This window comes from Nomascus leucogenys, chromosome 5 (genome assembly GCF_006542625.1).
Source record: "Nomascus leucogenys isolate Asia chromosome 5, Asia_NLE_v1, whole genome shotgun sequence".
NCBI classification, from domain to species: domain Eukaryota; kingdom Metazoa; phylum Chordata; class Mammalia; order Primates; family Hylobatidae; genus Nomascus; species Nomascus leucogenys.
The window spans coordinates 127333912-127353933 of NC_044385.1; the positions used below are offsets into that span (position 1 = coordinate 127333912).

Here is a 20022-nt window from a genome sequence, read left to right on the forward strand (position 1 = left end):
TGATTTCAGAGAGGTCCTCCCTGCTCAGGAATACATCCAGCTCTTTTTTCAAGGGTGTGATTAGCAGGAAGAGATGACTGCACTTTATGAATAAGAAAGCTTCATTTGAGAAACAAAGATCCCACCAGCTATAACTGCAATAACAACCTTGACATTCAGCCGATGCCAGAGTGTGATTACTTTCGAGGAGGCTTGCCTAGCCAAATGATGACAGTCACAGATGGGCCCCGCGAAGGGGGTCCAGCGAGATCCTTGGTGAGGTCCAAGCACATGAATGTGTGCACATAGCATCCTTGCATGGGGAACTTTCCTTCCCAATAGTCCACTGCAAAATACGGTGGAGAATGAGCATCCTTCCAAGACCAAAGAGGTTCTTGGAGAAGAACAAAAGCAGTCAGGCAGAAAAGGGAAGTTGGTCTTTTGGGTTTAAGATTTCCTTTCTGAGGTTATCTGGGATTAGGGAGTCTACTTGACTTTTGCTTGGACTGAGTAGCTTTAGGTTGCATTTTGATATGGTTTGGCTGTGTTCCCACCCAAATCTCATCTTGGATTGTAGTTCCCATAATCCCCACGTATCATGGGAGGGACCAGGTGGAGATAATTGAATCACTGGGGTGGTTTCCCTTATCCTGTTCTTGTGATGATTAAGTCTCATGAGGTCTGATAGTTTCATAAGGGGCTTCCCCTTTCACTGGTCACTCATACTTCTTCCTGCCACCATGTGGAGAAGGATGTGTTCGCTTCCTCTTCCACCATGATTGTAAGTTTTCTGAGGCCTTCCCAGCCATGCAGAACTGTGAGTCAATTAAACCTCTTTCCTTTATAAATTAACCAGTTTGGGGTATTTCTTCATAGCAGCATGAAAAAGGACTAATACAGTAAATTTGTACTTAGAGTGGGGGCTACTATAAGGATACCTGAAAATGTGGAAGCGACTTTGGAACTGGGTAACAGGCAGAGGTTGGAACAGTTTGGAGGACTCAGAAGAAGACAGGAAGATATGGGAAAGTTTGGAACTTCCTAGAGACTTGTTGGATGGCTTTGACCAAAATACTGATAGTGATATGGACAATGAAGTCCAGGCTGAGGAGGTCTCAGGTGGAGATGAGGAACTTATTGGGAACTGGAGCAAAAGTGACTCGTTATGCTTTAGCAAAGAGATTGGCGGCATTTTGCCCCTGCCCTAGAGACCTGTGGAACGTTGAATTTGAGAGAGATGATTTAGGGTATCTGGTAGAATAAATTTCTAAGTGACACAGTGTTCAAGAGGAAGCAGAGTATAAATATTTGGAAAATTTGCAGTCTGATGCAATATTTGGGAGGGGTCCAGGCAGAATGATATGGTTTAGCTGTGTCCCCACCCAAATCTCATCTTAAATTGTAGTTCCCATAATCTCCACGTGTTGTGGGAGGGACCAGGTGGAGATAATTGAATTAAGGGGGGCAGTTTCCCCCATCCTGTTCTCAAGATATTGAGTTAGTTCTCACAAGATCTGATGGTTTTATAAGGGACTTCCCCCTTTGCTGGGCACTCATTCTTCTCTCTCCTGTTCCCTTGTGAAGAAGGATGTGTTTGCTTCCCTTTCCACCATGCCTGTAAGTTTCCTGAGGCCTTCCCAGCCATGCGGAACTGTGAGTCAATTCAACATCTTTCCTTTATAAATTACCCAGTTTTGGGTATTTCTTCATAACAGTGTGAGAAGGGACTAACACACATTTTATCTGGAGAAAGGAAAAACATGGGCCTTGCTGCCTCCTCTTCCCATGTTAGCTAAAGATCTATTGCAGATACCTTCCCTCTTTATGTTTTGGAAGTAATGACAACCAATAGTTTTTAGGATGAGAATCTGAATTCTTCACCTGGACTGCAAGGTCCTAAGAGGTCTGATACCTTCTTCCTCATCCAAATCTTGTACTATGCTAGTACTATGTATCTATCCTTCTTCCAGCTCTGTCATCTTTCCATCCCAGGAACAGCTACCTGAAATGCCCTCCCTTATCCTACAGATGGAGCCATCACTCCCTTGGGGATGTCTTCCAAGACCTCTCTGATGAAGCCATCTCCCACTATTATCTAAGTTGTCACAGGAACACAGGCTGTCCTTCATCTCCCTCATCATAGTCATTATACTCATAGATTTGTGAGCAATTGATGACTATCTACTTTTCTAGGATATAAGGTTCACAAGAGCAGCAACTATATTTGTTTTGCTTATTACATTCTTCTCGATTACTAGTACTGTGTCTTGTACTAGGAATTGAGAACCATTTATTGCTGAGAAAATACTTCAGGGTGACTGAGAGCTCACCTAGGCTTCGTTACAGCCCCGATGCTGAAGGTAACCACTGGTTTAAGAAGGACGCTCACTATGTTCATGAGCACAGCATCTCATATTAAGGCAAGCCCTTTAGGATGTGTGAATGAGTCTTTCCCAGCATGTGTCTTAACACTAAGGGAATGGGAGAATGAATAGAAGGAAACAGGGAAAAACTGATAATATTCCTTGGGATGAGATCAAGGGTGACTAACAAAAAGAAGGTAATTATAATAATGCCTACAGGCTTGTATAATCTTTCTAGTTCAAGAAAGCCTCAAATATATTATCTCACTTGATCTCATAATGCCAGAGGGAATAGGTGGATTATGAAGTTATATTGGCCGTTCAGAGCAGGAAACAAAGGATCATTGAAGGCAAATAAATTAGTCAAGGCTGGAAAATGGTGGAACCTAGACTAGGACCCATATCTTCCAGAGCTGTGCTATCCAACATGGTAACCACCAGCCACATGGAACCACATGTGGTCACTGAGCACTTGAAATGTGGCAATTTAAATGAAGATACGCTGTAAATGTAAAATACATACTCAGCCAAAGACTTCACACACAGATACCAGGATACAACTTATCTCAATAATTTTATATTGCTTACACATGAAAGTAATACTACTTTAGATATAGTAGTTTAGAAAATATAATTATTAAATTGTTAATAATTGTAATTTTATAAATATAATTAAATAATTATATAAATAATTATAATCATATACTAATAATTAATTATAATTATATACTAATAATTAATTATAATTATAGAAATAATCAATTATAATTATATAATTATAATTAAAAATCATTACATTAATAAATATTTATTTAATTAATAATTATTTAATTATAATTATATAATTATATTATTAACAATTTAATAGTTATATTTTCTAAACTACTACTTTTTTATTGTGGCTTCTAGAAAATTTTAAGTGATATCTGTGGCCACATTTTATTTTCATTGGACAATATGGCCCTAGATTACAGTTCAGTACACCCATAGCTGCAGATTTTGAGTGGGATCTCGGACTGAATGGAGGGTGAAGGCACTTTAGGTAAAATAGTGAGAATACAGGTGTAGAGATGGAGAGTCATATGATTTAGAGAAGTGGAGGCTAAATGTCTTATAGAAAATGAAACAGTGGAAGTACTTGAGAATTACATCGTGAAATACTACTTATAACAAAGTGGAACAAATGCTGTATTTCAGCTGAGAAAACAGGAAAATAGGACTATAGTCTTCTGATACTAGCTTGTGTGAATTTGGACAGTTCTCAATCTCTGTTGCAGTCTTCCTCTTTCTTTCTTGTTTTCCCCTTTGGTAAGATGAGGGGTTAAACCAGAAGATCTTGAAGGTCCTTCTCTTTCTAGCTTGCACCATCTAGGGCTTTGAGGGGCCAGGTTTTGCCTGTGTGAAGAGTGCGGGGGTGTGTACATGTAGATAAAAGCATGTCTGAGAGCCCATCACAGTCAAAGCTGGGCTTTAGGGAGGTCCATCTAACACCTCAGAGCAGGTTGATGTGGAGTAAAATGAGACTGGAAACAGGACTGAGCAGAACTGAACCAAGCTGAAATAATCAGCTGAAATCAACTTGACTTCTATGCTTACCAGGAGGGCAAAGTGAAGCACCACCCATACAACGCCAAGCGACGTCACCAGGAGATCGTATCGGTTTCTTCTGCTTTGCCAGAAGCCAGCAGGCGACATTGCTATGATCTTCATGGTAACCTGGAGAAAAAGCAAAGAAGAAAATAAACAGAGCGAGTGTTTAGCACATATTTAAATGTATTAACTTGACATGCATTATGTGTATGTATTTTTTTTCAAATGAAAAAAATTTTAAATTATTTGATGTGGACGCAGTATCTTTTCCATTGAAAATGAGACAAACACTTTAATGCCTTTTGAGGTTTCCTTTTAGGCCATGTGCCTACACTATCTATCTGTCTGTCTATTTATTTATTATTATTTTTTGAGACTGAGTCTCGCTCTGTCACCCAGGCTGGAGTGCAGTGGCACAATCTTGGCTCACTGCAGCCTCTGCCTCCCGGGTTCAAGGGATTCTCCTGCCTCAGCCTCCCGAGTAGCTGAGATTATAGGCATGCGCGACCACTCCTGGCTAATTTTTGTATTTTTAGTAGAGATGGGGTTACACCACGTTGGCCAGGCTGGTCTCAAACTCCTGGCCTCAGGTGATCCACCCACCTCGGCCTCCCAAAGTTCTGGGATTACAGGAGTGAGCCAGCATGCTCAGTTATACTATTTAAAGAACAATTGTAAACAATGTAGTAACTAAAAATAAGAGTTTATTACCAAGATATATGATTTTATTTTTGAAGCTAAGTAGCTTACAAATCTGTGTTCTCTCCACTCTTTCCTCTTTGTTTTATGACTAGTTCTGATCATGGGACATTTTTCTTCCTTAAGCAAAAGGTCACAGATTTTGGGAAACATCAACCAGTGTAGGGCAAAATGAGAATCTGCTTGTATTTCAAGAAGATTGCCCTGGAAAGCGATATTATGAGACTCACATGTTCAAATAACCTTGTCTGGGCCAACTTGCTTTGCTTCTCTATTGCAATTTGAGTCAATGAATTATAGTGGCTTGCAACATTCCCTCTAAATATGAGAACTCGCATAACTAAACAGGCCAATGTTCAGACAAAACAATCGACAGCAGCATTTCTGTAGTTAGAAAAATCTGATGGATAAAGTGATGTCTTTGTCCGAGTTAAGCAGAACCGCTTAAGAAGGAAATATCCTAAGGGCAAAGCTTCAAAGGCAATGGAACACAGAGAGGAGAGTAAGTGGCATCAAAGAGGGAGGCTGATTTACTTTAAAACTGTGCACAGATTCCCCCAGAGCTAGCTGACTCATTACGGTACCTCCAGAACAAAGATGAAGGTGAAAACAACTGACATTGTTGCCAAAGGTACGGTCACCGGGTCCTCGACGTCCCACTGCAACAGAAACAGCACACGAATCGTTGCCCACGTCCATCGGACACAAACAGGCTTGCCCCTCTTCTGCCCACTTTGCCATGACACTGAATCTTAATTTTTATACCCAAGAACATAACCGTGAATGCACAGAGCAGCTTGTGATACTCTCGGATGTAGCAGTGAGTACAAAATTCATTCCCAGAGTCTTAGGGTGAAACCAAGTACCTTGACAGAGAGCAACACCGACTGGGCCAGGACGAGTAATGCAATTGTCCTCTTAAAAAATGGATGCTGGGTTATGTCATACATTTTAGCTCTAAAACCATCATTATCTAGAAAAGAAAGGTTTGGGCAAGGGCATTTTAGACACAGGTCACATTTACTTTCTTGTCGTTTATTTTCTTAAATGCTTATCTTAAAACCCATTACATTTTTCTCCCCAAGCAGTTCCATCTATTGTGAGGTGTTTTTGCAGCAATGGCTGGCTCTGAATATTTAAAACGACAGTGTATGATGCCGTCTATATTGGAAGGAGAAGTGCATCATTCAATTTCTGTCAGTTTAATACATTTCACTCATATTTTTAAAAGGGGAGCGCAAATATATTTTATTTAAAAATTCATTTTTTCATTAAGGCTCTGTCTGAGAGCACTGAAGCACAGGACTTTGGGTGGTTGATTTTAATAGCCTTATGGAGAGATCTGTGGTTTGGAGCCTGTTTCTGTATTAACTTATGCACAACCTCCCAGCGGCCTCACGATTATTATTTTAATTTAAATCTGAGACTCCTGGGGAATCGTGCACACTAGTGCCCAACATGAATAAAATCAGAGCATCTTGGGTACCCGGGCGAGGCGGGAGATGAAGAGGCTGTGCGATCTTCAGTCGGCTCTTCAGGTCTTCCCATCTTCTCTGATCGACGGTCAGCAAAGCCGTCCCCTTAACAGACAAAAGAAAGCAGGAAAAGGCCTTTTGTCATGTGCTCGCACCAAGAACATGGCAGATGGGGTGCCGAGACAAACAGGACTCACGTGGGGGCTTGCACTGACCATGTTCTTCCAACCGTGGTGGTTAGAGAAACATGGTCAGAATGCTCAAAGCTGGTCTTGGGAGGAGTTCCCAAAATGATGACCAGGTGTTTCAGAGAGAATTCAGCAGCCTTCGATTTGTAGCTTTGGAGATGTGTAATATTCAGGTTTGGGAAAATGTAAAGAGGAGTTTCTACATAATCACATTTTCAAAAAAGGATACTCACTAATAGTAGTTAGTTTCCTTTCATTTCATACCAGCAAAATTATAGCTTGTCAGTGCTGTGGCTTCTAGTTAAGGGTATGTTGTCTTTCTTTAAAAAATGTCTAATATGTGCACTTGCAAAACTGTTTTTGAGAGATACAAAGTCATAGAGTTTGCATTTTAAGAAATTAGTGCTGTGATAGCTGCCTAAATGGAATTCCATATTCTGTATAATAGAGTACTTGATTAAAATGCATATGATTACAATTATATTATATTGTATTGCACTGCACTGCATTATATTTTATCCTAAAAGCAGAAGTGTAATTTTAAAAACTAGACAAAAACCCCACTCTCCCTTTCCTTACCCAGAGCTAACCACTACCCTTCAGGCATGCATCCTCCTTACTATGTTTTCAGACTTTTGTGCTTATGTATGTATCAATACATAAGAATTTGTTTTGAATTTTTTAATATTTATAGAAATGGTGTCCAACATGTGATTATTTATGCTGTTCTTTATATCTGCATTGAACAGTATACTTTCCATACAGCTAGATTACTAGATCTAATTTGTTTAACTGCTCACAAACACTGTCCACTGTACAAATATCAGAAGTTATTCATTTTAGATTTATGGACTATAACCAATGCTGCAATAAGCATCCATGTATTGTCTCACAGTAAATATCTATGAGGGTTTCTCCATTGTTAATCTCTAGGAGAAGAATTGATGGGGTCTAGGAATTTAAGCATCTTTACATTTACCAGATGTTGCCAACTTGCTTTCCAAAGAGCCATAACCAAAACAAATTTCCTACCAGCAATATACAAGTGTTACCATATCCTAATATTCTTGCAATACTTGATATTGCCAGACATTGTAATCTGACCACTTTGATAGGTGTGAAAACGTATCTAATATTGTTTTAATATTAACGAGATGAAACATTTGTATGTGTGTAAATGGTGATGCTCGTATCTTCCTATGTGAATTGCCCATTCATATCCTTTGCTCATTTTTGTATTTTGATATTTACTTTTTAATGGTTTGTAGAGATTCTTTATACATGCTGGATACTAATCCTTTATCAATTATGTAAGTTGTACATATTTTCTCTTAGTCTTGGCTTGTATTTTTATTTTGCTTAGAGTGTCTTTTGTCATTCAGAAAATTTTAATTTAAATATAATCGAGTTTATACTTTTTTCCTTTATAGATTTTACTTGGTGGCTAATGTGATGAAATCCATAACTACTCCAGGGCAAAAAACAAATGCTTACTAGGGGTGGGGAGGGGAACTAGAATAGGGATAGTCAAATGTTGATTAACAGATATGAAAATACAGCTAGACTGGAGGAATAAATTTTAGTGTTCCATGGTAATATACGGTGAATCTAATTGACAACAATTAATTGTATATTTTTAAATACCTAGAAGAGAGGATTTTGAATGTTCCCAACACAAAACAGTGATAAATGTTTGAGGTGATGGATATGCTAATTATCCTGATTTGATCATTACACATTATAATACATGAATTGAAATATCACACTGTACCCCATAAATATGTACAATAATTATGTGCTGATTAAAAATAATAATAAGAGCAAAAACATTATTTGCTGCTTATCTGAAATTCAAATAAAAAATAAATGCTGACATGCTTTAAAAATGGTTTAAATTTTGCTTTCCATATCAAAGTCTTTAATTCATCTGGAATTCACTTTTGAGTATGCAGTGAGGTAGACATCTCAGCATAGCTCTTTACATCAATACAATCAATACCCTCAACACCACTCCTTGTTGGTCTCACCATCCTCTGCACTAATTTGTTGAGCTGCTTCTGTTTTCTACATACAAGGGTCCCTGCTGGGTCTTTCTAGTTTTTTCTGTAAGTCTGATTTTCTATACCTATAACAATACTGACACTGTTTTAATTATTGTAGCTTACTTTATTGTTTTATGTTTTTATTTTTGCTCAACCTTCCTAGAGGTTTATTGACTTGATTTAAAAAAAAACAAAACCCAGCTTTTCTTATTCTTGAACATTATAGAAGCTATACAAGTTTCCTCACTTTCTGTATCATTAATTTCTGTCCTAATCTTTGTTACTTTCTTCCCCCCTACTTTATTTGATTTTACTTTATTATAATTTATTGATTTGGATATTTGACATATTAATATTCAACTTGTGATTCTTCTCTAATATATACACTTAAAATGATACTTTTATTTGTAATTACTGATTTACCTCTACCTCATGAGTTTTTGTATATGACACTATAAAATGTTTTGTCTGTAAATATTTTGTGATTTTCTATTACAATTTCTTCAACTCACAAATTATTTATAGTATTGTCTTAATATTTCCAAATTGTAGAGTTTTTTTTTGTTTTTGTTTTCATTATGGTCAGAAAACATTCTTACAGTATCAATTCTTTGGTAATTGTGGCCTACTGGGAGACACATTTTGTGCTTGAAAATAATGCACGTTCTCAAATTGTTGGAATTAGAGTTTTCCTTATATGTTCATTTGGTTGTGTTTATTGTATCAAATCTCATATTTCCTTTTACTCTTCTCTGAATTATGAGATTTTTTGAGAAATATGTTAATATCTTTCACTATGATTTTGGATTTTCTAGCTTCTTTTTACAACTTGGTTAATTTTTGCTTTGTATATTTTGGGATTCGGAAGTTCTATATCTTTCTGGTGATTATTTTGTCATTGTTTAATATATCATTTATTCCCAATAACAGTGTTTGTTTAAAATTGTTCTTTTCTGATAATCACATTGCTAAGCCACTTTTCCCACTAATTATAAGCAAACACATGTTCTCTGGCCACCATAGATATTAATGTAATTACTTTGTTATACAAAAAAAAATTTTGGAAAGTTGAACTCTGAAAGGATCTAAAAGAATAATAAGCATGGAGGTATTATCTGATCATTAATATATAAAAACTCTGAAAGTTTATTATTGTCAAATTAGGTTAATAAATCAAACACATTGTCTTATAGAGAAATCAGAAAAAAATCTATATTACTAATATAGACTTGGAACTCTTTAAAGAGGTTCCCATTTTCAAAAGAAGACATATTTTTGCATGATTCTGAATTGTACCCTAAAGATTCCCTCATTTTCTATCTCTATTGTTTCTACATTTGGAAATTGACCTATGTGCCTTTGGGTATGACTATTAAGATGTGTGCTCCATGAGGGCAAATAACTTTTCTGTGTTTAGCGTTTAGGTTAGTTCGCTAGGTCCTCAGTGTCAAGAGCAGCACCTGGCACCTAGTGGATGCTCAAATACATCTGTTGAATGATTGAATAGTATACAAATGCTGTTAGATGGCAGCTCATGAGCTGCTTTCTAAAAAAAAAAAAAAACTTGCAGAGAAAGAAACTTTTCTAAAAGGCTCACATAATTTAGCAATTGATATCTCCAATTAACAAACAAGTTTGTAAAACTTGGTAATATAATTTCTTGTCAATTTCTCCTTTCTTTAAGTGCCCATTTGAGCTGATAGAACATACGCCCCAGATCCCTCAAACAGGCCACGTTACTCTTTCCTACCTGCAGAACATAAATACAGCGCTGGATGGAGACCTCCCTGGTTATTCTGCTTACCTCAGCCACTTCTCTAAGCTCAAGTGTTGCAATTAATTATACATTTATTTCCAGTTACTGAACATTTTATGTTGTTCTACGTATGTTGCTGAACTGTGAGCTGTGATACGTTCTAATCTTCCTGAAATCAGGTGTCTGCTCAGACGGCTTCTTAACGGTGTTCTGGGCAAGCAGTGCCTAAACTCTCCTGTTAATTGACTGATTAGCTTCTACTTATATTCTAGAATTCTCAGTGTCTGCTGCATTACATGGCTCAAAGCCATCTAAAAGATCCTTCTTCCTCTTTCTGCTTGGTATTAAACTAAACACTGTAGGGCTCAAAGCATCTCATTAATGAATGTGATAGGAGTAAAATAAGGGGCTGGGTGACACGATCACTACTGTTCTTTCTGTCTCTAACATCCCATGTTTCTGAGGGTCCAAGTAGAGTCGGGGCCCAGAAGAGGAATTTTTAAACCTCATCCTTTGAAAGCCTGAATGAAATGACATGCTCATTAGCCACACATCAAAGGTGTCAATTGACTGGGTAACTGGTACCACACACATTGAGCCTGAGGACAGTGAATGACAGATACAGTCCCATGTGTGGCAACACAAACTGAAGAGCTCTGATGTGAATGCATGGGAATCAGTCCTAGCCATGAATAATATCGAACAGCACGGTGCTTTACGGGCAGATCTAGCTTCAACTTAATGCAGAGTGAAGGTTGACTTTATTCTACTCATGCCTTCGAAGAATCACAGAGCCTGCGGTAATAGGCACCAATTCTGAATTCCGGCCCTGTTTATCACAGCTTATAAGCCCCAGACTAGTCATTGCTTTTTCTGCAACCGTGCATTTGAGAGTTGTGAGAATTGATTGAATATGTAAAATCTTAGTACACAGTGTGTGCTCAAAAACTGCATGCATTTCCCTTACCATGATTCCAAAGACTGCCTCTCAAACAATAGAGGGCAAAGCAGAAGTGCCTAGATAAGCAAGCCCCTCTCCAAGGAGTGCCAATAGAATGTTCTTCCCCAAACTCACACTTTGATAGGAAACTACACTGTCATTTTCCCATTTGTGAGCCTTTGTTCTAAATCATTAGAGCTGTTACAAACTCAACAGGCTTCCTGAGTTCACAAAGTATGTCAAGTTCATATGAAATTAGAAAATCTTTTTTTCTTTTTTTTTTTCTTTTTTTTGAGTCTCGCTCTGTTGCTCAGGCTGGATGCAGTGGCGTGATCTCGGCTCACTGCAACCTCTGCCTTCTAGGTTCAAACAATTCTCTTGCCTCAGCCAAACCCAGTAGCTAGGATTACAGGGATGCGCCACCACGCCCGGCTAATTTTTGTATTTTTAGTAGAGATGGGGTTTCACCATGTTGGCCAGGCTGGTCTTGAACTCCTGACCTCAAGTGATCCACCTGCCTTGGCCTCCCAAAGTGCTGGGATTACAGGTGTGAGCCACCATGCCCTGCCACAAAATCTTTTTATTCTGTGATTTAGGATTTTACATTTTCTACCAGACTCCCCTCACCTCCATCAAAATTCTGAGTTCACCTACTGAGTTACACAGAAGCATAAAATCTACATTTAGTGAAAGTAATATTACCTGTAATTAGCGAATCACTTTCATCTATTGTATTTTAATAACTTGCTGCACATCTTTTCAATTTGAACAATAGGAGATGCGCCTCTCAGTTGTCAGTGAATTAATGACACTGTTACCAAAAGGGTAAATTTAGCAAGAGAACTGTACTCTTAAATAATGTGTCTGAAAAGCAGCAATGAGGTAGCTTGTAAAAACAGTTATAGAGATTATTTACACCAGTCACATTACAGTTTAACAAGGCTTCACGCCGTGTGTGAAAAGAAAAAAATAGCTCAAAGTGAGCGGCTAGAAAAGGCTAAACCCTGTGGTATCCAAACCAAAAATTCTTACCTTGTTTTCATTGAAATTAGCAATAACTACTCCAACAAAAAGGGTCAATCCAATCATGCAACCCAGGAATACAAAAACATGAATATAGATTCCATGGATCTGCATAAAGGAAAATACGGTTATTCATCAAAACAAATGAAAGCTGCTCTTGAAGTGTTCAAAGGATTCGATGTGCTCGCTTACCGGCCCCACACGATGAATAATAACATCTCTCACTTCCACCCAGCCTTTCAAGGAGAGAACTTCAAACAATGCCAGCATAGCGTTTCCCACATTGTCGAAATTAAAGTTCCGAGGATTCGCCCTGCAATTCCAATACAGGAATGTTCTGTGAAATTCCAATAAGCAGCACTGGAAGGCAAATATCTGTAGCCCTTTCCAGTCATGGGTGTGGGATATGTATGCGTATGTGTGTATATATACACACACATATACACACACACATATATGTGCGTATATGTATACACACACATTTTTACGCTATATGGCATTCATTTGCTAAATCATAACAATGCATCAATGTGCTATAATTGAGTGTGTTCATTAGGTAATGATGGGGTGATCTCAATGTAAAACAGCTCTAATTCTAGCTGGAGAGGTTCTGCAACATTTCTACCTCGTCCTGATTACCCTGAGGACTGGACATATGATTTTATCGATTTGCACAAAGAAGCACTGGATTTTGGATGTGGATTTTGAAATAGTTTTGTAATTGAAAACCTTCTGAAGGCATAAGTTACAATTGCCTGTGTTAGTATAGAAAGTGTAGAGTAGAATTTAGTCACTATTTCACTTTGTGTCATCATGGTGAACACAGGGCTGTAAAGTAGTGATGCATTTAGAGGTCACTGAGACGGCAAGAAGTGTTTGCTTGTAGTATGTATTTTTCCAAATTCCTCTCTTCCGGTTGGATTGTTTTTCTTATTAACTCTGAGTCTTTTCAGTGGACTCTTAGTCTGGTCCCCTTTCTGGGTGGCATGCTTTCTACCTCCACCGCTGATTCCTGATTCCTGAAACTCATTGGCTTCTTCATTTTCTTTTTTCTTACAGATTCGGGGGGTACACGTGCAGGCTTGTTACATGGGTGTATTGCCTAATGCTGGTGTTTGAGCTTCTAATGAACCCATTACTCAGACAGTGCACGCAGAATCTAACAGGTAATTTTTCCAACCTATGCCCTCCTTTCTTCCTCCTCCCGTTTGAAGTCCCCACTGTCCGGCGTTTCCATCTTTATGTCGAGGTGTACCCACTGTTTAGCTCCCACTTCTGTGGGGGCCAGGGATGTCTCATTTCTTGTTCTTTTAACATGGTTATACTTTTCTCTTCCCACTTATAAAAGTGATCCTTTTTACTAGATTGCATCTTCTTTGTTATGGTTCTTAGCTAACATTTTTGTTGTTAATAGAAGAAGCTTTCAGTGGTTTTTCCCCCTCTTTCCTTCTTATTAGAGGCTAATTTTAAATAATTAAGATTTTGACGACCAAACACTGGAAAACCATGGACTATATTTCCTGAATTTAATGAAGAACTGAGCTCCGGACCACTGACTAGAGTAGGCCCCTTGGAGCCTATTTAAATTATATTTTGATCATTTTTTCCCCCTGCTAGCTCATTTCTCAAAATTTAACCCTCATGACAGGCAACGCTCTGGGGAAAATCTGGTTCTGTACTTTTCTACCATCTTTTATGTTTTTTAAGCTATAGAGACAATCACAAGATGTGCCTTCATAAGTGTTTTGAATATTAAATAGATGAGGATAGAAGAAGAAAACATTAAACTGAAACTGATTTGCTCTTAAGGGCTTAGGGCTGATTAGTGGAGATGGTCCTTAATGTAGTGCAAAAGCCCCACTCAGAAATGCATATTTTGGAATTCTGCTTTATATTTTTGATGTGTGAAAGTACAAATATATTCTTCTGGATGCTTCCAACAATCTTTCCTTTGGGATGTTTCCACTAAATTTCATATATTTTACAGTAGACAGAAGTTATAAGGATTCTACAAATGCCACAGTTTGCTTGAATAAGGATTTTTTAAAACCAAGTGAACCAGTTCTCAGAGCCGATGTTGGACTTCCTTACCTGCTCATTTTCTTTTGTAGAAGTGCTTTCTTAGCTGAATTTGCAACAACTGAAACTACTGTTATCTTCTATATCTTCTAGAAGTTAGAATATGTGAAAAATATTCTAACTAAACCAAGAAAAACAAAATGTAGCATCAAAGACTTCAATAGTTAGAATTTATCACATTTAAAAAGATGTCTTTTTCAGTTTTAATCAGGTAAGGTGTTTTCTTATGCTTTCTTCATGCTAGCAAAGTTGCAAAGTTTGAAACTTTACCTGTAACTACGGAGTCCTTCAATAAATCCCAAATGTCATCTATTATTGTCATTTTTACCTGCTACCCTTCCTTGAATTGAAAAGGTTGTCATTTTTTCTGGTTAATTTGTGAAATATTGTAATCTTGCCTGTCCAATTCAGAAAACTAAGACATTAGATCTGACCACATAATTTTGTCAGTTTTTTACCTCCCAGAGGAGGTGCTCCAAGGCGCCCCAAGATCATGGTAGGGAGAGCTGCTCTTCCCTTGGGGAACATGGGGCCACCCTGAAGACGTGACTGAGCCTCTGCCCTTGGATGTGGAAATGCAGAAAAAGACTTTGTCCAAAAACAGCATGCTGTATCTTACACAACCATCTCTAAATAAATCAGAAACATCGTACTTCCTACAGCACCCCAACCCTTTTTGCCTTGAGCTGTGGGCATAGAGTTGCCTTAACTTGTAATACCAAACCTATGCCTAGACTTTCCTCCGTACCTGCCTCTGACCCTGCCCCCTTCACCTGGCTAGTTCCTATTGGTTGTCCTTCAAAGGTAACCAGTATGTCTTCTCATCTGTTCCTTCTCTTTGGCCCTGCATAGTTGGGGTTAGGTGCTTCTCCTGTGTGTCCATTGTACCCTTAGCCTTTCTGTAGGAATCAGAGGCAGGTATACCATGAAGCCAAAGAAACCTAAGGGGTAGGACCCCTCTTTTGTACAGGCCCTTCCAAGACCCTGGTACCCCAAATTGTTTGGGCCTTAAACCCTATAAAACCTGATCACCTTCTGCCTAGAACGTATCACAGTGTAGCTTAACATTACATGGAGATGAGTTTCGGGTGAGCCAGAGGTAAGCTTAGGGGCTTATCTGTGCAGCATTAAAGCCCTTAGCATATTATATAAAATTATTTGTAATTTTATTTTCTGTTTCCCACTAGACTTTAAGCTCCTAAGGGGTAGGGGCCATAGCTTATTCAGGGCCTTACCACAGTGACGAGCATACTACCTGGTGAAGAGCAAGCACTCAATAAATACATTTATTATAAGCCTGAATACTTTGTTGGTTTTTCTCCCATGCATGCCATTTTCCTATATTCCAGACTTCTTCTTAAAATAAATCACACCATATTTATAATCTATGATATGTTTAATCCTTTTTACTGAGGTGACTCATCAAGTCTGAGTGATTCAGAAGAAAGTACATTTATTAATCTGAAGAGAGAATATTGAAACTAGACTGTCTCCTGAATTAGTGCATATTTATGTCCTAATTACCAAAGCATTCCTCTAGATTCCTAGATATGTTATTTTCTTAATCATAACTTAGCCAATATAAAATTACAAAATTTCAGCTTCTAACTCTTGATCAGCTTGCTAAAGAAGGAAAGTGTAAAAAGTTATCATGGTTACAGATGACATTTATTAGATCGAAGGTATCTATTTCACTACAATCCAAGTCACATTATCCTGGAGAAATGAACAAGAGCAATTGTGATGATGCTCAAGGAATGTCTGGCTATTTGCTTATGCTTCCAGAATGGCATTGCCTTTGAAACCCCTAATAATACCTTCCATAAAATATTGCATTTAAATTAACTTTGATTTTAAAAATCCCATGTAGCTTGTTTTATGGAATAGGTTGAGTGCATAGGGCACAACTGGCAGGTTTACTTTTCTCCAAACATTACCCTCAAGTGTGTTCCAGCTCCCTTTCTGAATTCTTGTGGAGGTCCCAGAGCTTTTCGGTTATTTTCAGTCATTCAGTTTTACATCCAACTGACCCTATAACTCATACAACAATCCCATCCTTAGCAGCTCAAGGACCCCGGTTTGAGGAAAGGAAGAAAAGCTGGCCACTTTCTTCACTTCCACTCCCCCTCTTCAGGCCACCACGAGATTCTCACATGACTGAGGTGGGATGTCGTTGAAAGGAATGGAGGAATGGAGTTAAAGTCTTGTGCATCTGATACAACTGGATTCTGGCCATAGGTGTTCAAGAGTTTGAACCCCCTCTCCAGCCCAGGAGTGCCTCATTGCACCTTTACTCCTGTGAGTGTGCAGTCTCTGGGTGATTCTCAAGTCTGGCTCCTGGAAACACACCTATGGCCCCTTTGGATGGGGGTACCCTTTCCCAGCACAAAGCCCTTTGCAGCAAGGTTCAAGAGGACTCAGATGATGCGGCCCTAGGCAGTGACTACTGGGCTCTCCAGGAACACCAGATAACCCTGCTCTCCAGGTGGTGATGAGCAGCCTGGCCACAAGAGTCTCTCTTCTTGCCCTGCCCATCTCTGATGTTAAGTGATCCCCCTGGGGTACCTCACTTGGCAGAGGTGGGAGGCACCCTCCACCTTTCTCTATAGTGAAGGAAATGAAATGCCCCAGTGTTCTCTATTCCTGACTACATTTACTTCCATATTATCTTTGAATTAATAAAAATTAATAAATTATAACATAAATAACCTTATGCTATAATTAATTTTTGTCTCATGGAAGAAAATTTTTATGCTCCTTTAATTTTTATTTCAACGGAAATTGGACGGCTCTTCTAGTCAGCAGTGGGGCCAGGATATTCTCATGTCTCACATTCCTCTCTCTCCAAGCTGAAGCCACATACCCCAAATGAACCCTTTTTCTTAGTTCTTGGATATTTTAAAAAATAGAAACCCAATATGCATTCTATTGGATTATGTATAAAAGCAAATTTCATATTAGAAAAATGCCGAAGAAAGGTAACAGTGAGTGCTAGGGTACAGCTGGGTGAAATGCTGTTTTTATTAAAGAGTTTTGACATTTAGAAAAGAACATCAATTGTGATAAAAGCAGAGGTGCTGTGCCTCAGTTGTTATTCTTACACATTTTCTAAAAGAAAACTTAAAACACAGATAACAATTTTATAGGACAAATGAAGGTGACAGAACACTCAGTTCACCAGTGACACAGACTGAGAGATCCACTCATGGTCATTAATAAAATAAGAAAGAAGGCACTAGGTATTTCTAGCTTTGATCTAAGTGCTTTGAAAACTCAATTTAAAGAAAAAGGAATATTAAAGGGAAAGTTAGAAGTAATCAACTGTGTTACTGATTATTCCTCTCTAGTCTTTCAATAATGGAAATCCTTCAGTATAAATGGGTTTTAAAATGGAAATAGCTTTATGATTTAGGGTTCTATTATGAGGACATCAGATCCTCCTTTAAAGATATAAACTCAGGATAAGTTTAGTTTTAATTTGACAGAAAATCCTTTCTTAAGCCTAATTTTTCAAGCCATTTGAATCCAGATACATATTTTTGAAGTCTTAGAAAAATACTGAGATAATATTTCTCTAGTTTCATGAAGCTATGTAGAACTCATTGTACTACTTGCTCTCTTATTTTTTTTACCTTATTTCTATCTTCCAATATAATCTAGTGCTTCGCCCTGTATGACTTAAGATCCTTTTTACAACTCTAGCAAAACTACTTTTAGTTACATGCCATATTATACTTATTTAAAACCTCATATTGACAAACACACCATTCTTCAGAATTTTTTTTTATGATATACTTACCAAACACGGGGCACCCAAAATCCAGGTTTTTTCTCTCCAGGCCTCAATTTTAAATTTAAGTTCTTTGACACACTGACATTAATTCTGAATATGCCATTGCAATCTTCCTAAAGTAGAAAAACAAGGGGAGAGGGGGAACCTGGTCAGAAAATGAACTCAGAAAAGATAAAGGATAGGAAGCTCTTCTCTCACGGAATCCCAAAAGCCCTTTATCTAACAATAGTGATGTGGACAGCTACCCAGCAAATAGTAACAAAGACTTTGGAGACAGGCAGTTAAAAGTTGATGCTGAGAATATTAGTTAAATGGGCAAAGGACCTGAGTAGACATTTCTCCAAGGAAGATATGCAAATGGCCAAAAAGCACACGACAAGATGCTCAGTATCACGTGCCATCTGCCATCAGGAAAATGCAAATCAAAACCATAATAAGATATCACCTCACACCCACTAAGAAAGCCATAGCAAAAGGTCAGATAACAACAAGCATTGGCAAGGATGTGGAGGAATCGCAGTCCTCATACTGGAACCCTTACATACTGGTGGGGATGTAGAATGGTGCAGCCAGTTTGGAAAACAGTCTAGCAGGTCCTCAAACCACTAACAGAGTTACCACATGAGCCAGCAACTCCACTCCTAGGTAGAAGTGAAATGAAGAGAAATGAAAATGTATGTCCCTAAAGACACTTGCACAAAATGTTTATATAAGCGTTATTCACAATAGCCAAAAGGTGGAAACAATCCAGATGTCCATTTTTGAACAAATAGATAAACAAAATGTGGTCCAACCATACAAGTGAATATTATTCAGCCGTAGGAAGGGATGAAGTCCTGACACCTGCTACAACATGGATGATCCTTGAAAATATTATGCTAATTGAGAAAAAAGTCACAAAAGACCATATGTTATGATTTTATTCATATAAAAGTCCAGAACAGTGAACTCTATAGAGACAAAAAGAATATTAGTTGTTGTTTAGGGCTTGAGGTGGAGGCTAAAGGGATGAGGGTAACAGTTAAGAGATACAGGGTTTCTTTTCAAGGAGATACAAATGTTCTAAAAGTGGCTGTCGTGTATACAATTCTGTGAATATGCTAAAAAACCATTGAATTGAACACTTGAAGTGGGTGTATTGTGTGGTATGTGGATTATATCTCAATAAAGCTGTTAAAAGGGTTTTAAAAATTAAACATCTATAGGCAGTTTTTGACTCATTTCCTATTCTCCCTTTGGTTATTTTTGTTTCTTTGGCTATGATGGTCATATTTTGAACCTAAATCTCTTTTCTGGGTTCAAGGTGTAGATGGTAAAATTCTTGATCACTGTTTGAGTATTTCAACAGAAATTCCATTTTAAGCTGCTTAACGTCCTCTTTGACCCTAAACCATGTCTCCTCTTGGCCTCCTCCTTTCTGTCCCTGGACCAGCATCCTGGCAGCAGCCCAGCATCAAGCTTAGGGTTCCCTGGGCTTTCCCTGTCCTTCCTGGCCCACGTCTCCATTCTTACTACGATGAGTTTAGTAATGACAACGTTACTTCTTTCTGGATTACCAGCATGACTCTTTAAAATAAGAACATTTTAATGCAAACAACACATCTTTAATTTATAAAGCCTGGACAAATAAAAGGAAGAAAACTTACCTACAATTGCCCACAGACAAACACAATGAACGTTTTGGGATATACCCTTCCAGTCTTTTTTCCTATACGTATCTGAGCTCATAAAGTTTATATTCTTCCATCGCCCACCTTCTTCAGCTAAAACTATATTGCGATTATCTTTCCATAACCATACCTTTGTATGTAGAACATTATTTGAAAAGGCTGTGTTGTAGTGTATTGTATAAAGGTCCCTTGACATATTCGGCCTCACTGCCTTTTCCAATTTGTCTTCCTGAACCCACCTGAGCCCACCTTTGATTGCATGAAGCAGTCTGGTATCTTGGTGAAAAGCCAGGGTGCCTGGACACTAGTTCTCTGCTTCTCCACTTATTAGGTGGGTGACCTTGGACAAATTATTTCATCTTTCTACACCTGTTTTCCTCATTAGGAATGGATATCCTCATTAGGATATGGGTAACAAAAACAGC

General features: G+C 38.2%; 1 protein-coding gene across 7 annotated transcripts in view; it reads right to left on the bottom strand.

Annotated features, from left to right (window-relative positions):
* Positions 1-20022, bottom strand: part of NALCN (sodium leak channel, non-selective) — a 365686-nt gene that overhangs the window by 22542 nt on the left and 323122 nt on the right. For all 7 annotated transcript variants that reach the window (XM_030813654.1, XM_030813651.1, XM_030813653.1 and 4 more), the window contains 7 exons: positions 17934-18040; positions 12248-12368; positions 12065-12163; positions 6118-6211; positions 5498-5604; positions 5216-5290; positions 3939-4058 (listed from right to left, as the gene is read on the bottom strand). In XM_030813654.1, the coding sequence (XP_030669514.1) occupies positions 3939-4058; positions 5216-5290; positions 5498-5604; positions 6118-6211; positions 12065-12163; positions 12248-12368; positions 17934-18040 (723 nt within the window). The remainder of the gene's footprint in view (positions 1-3938; positions 4059-5215; positions 5291-5497; positions 5605-6117; positions 6212-12064; positions 12164-12247; positions 12369-17933; positions 18041-20022) is intronic.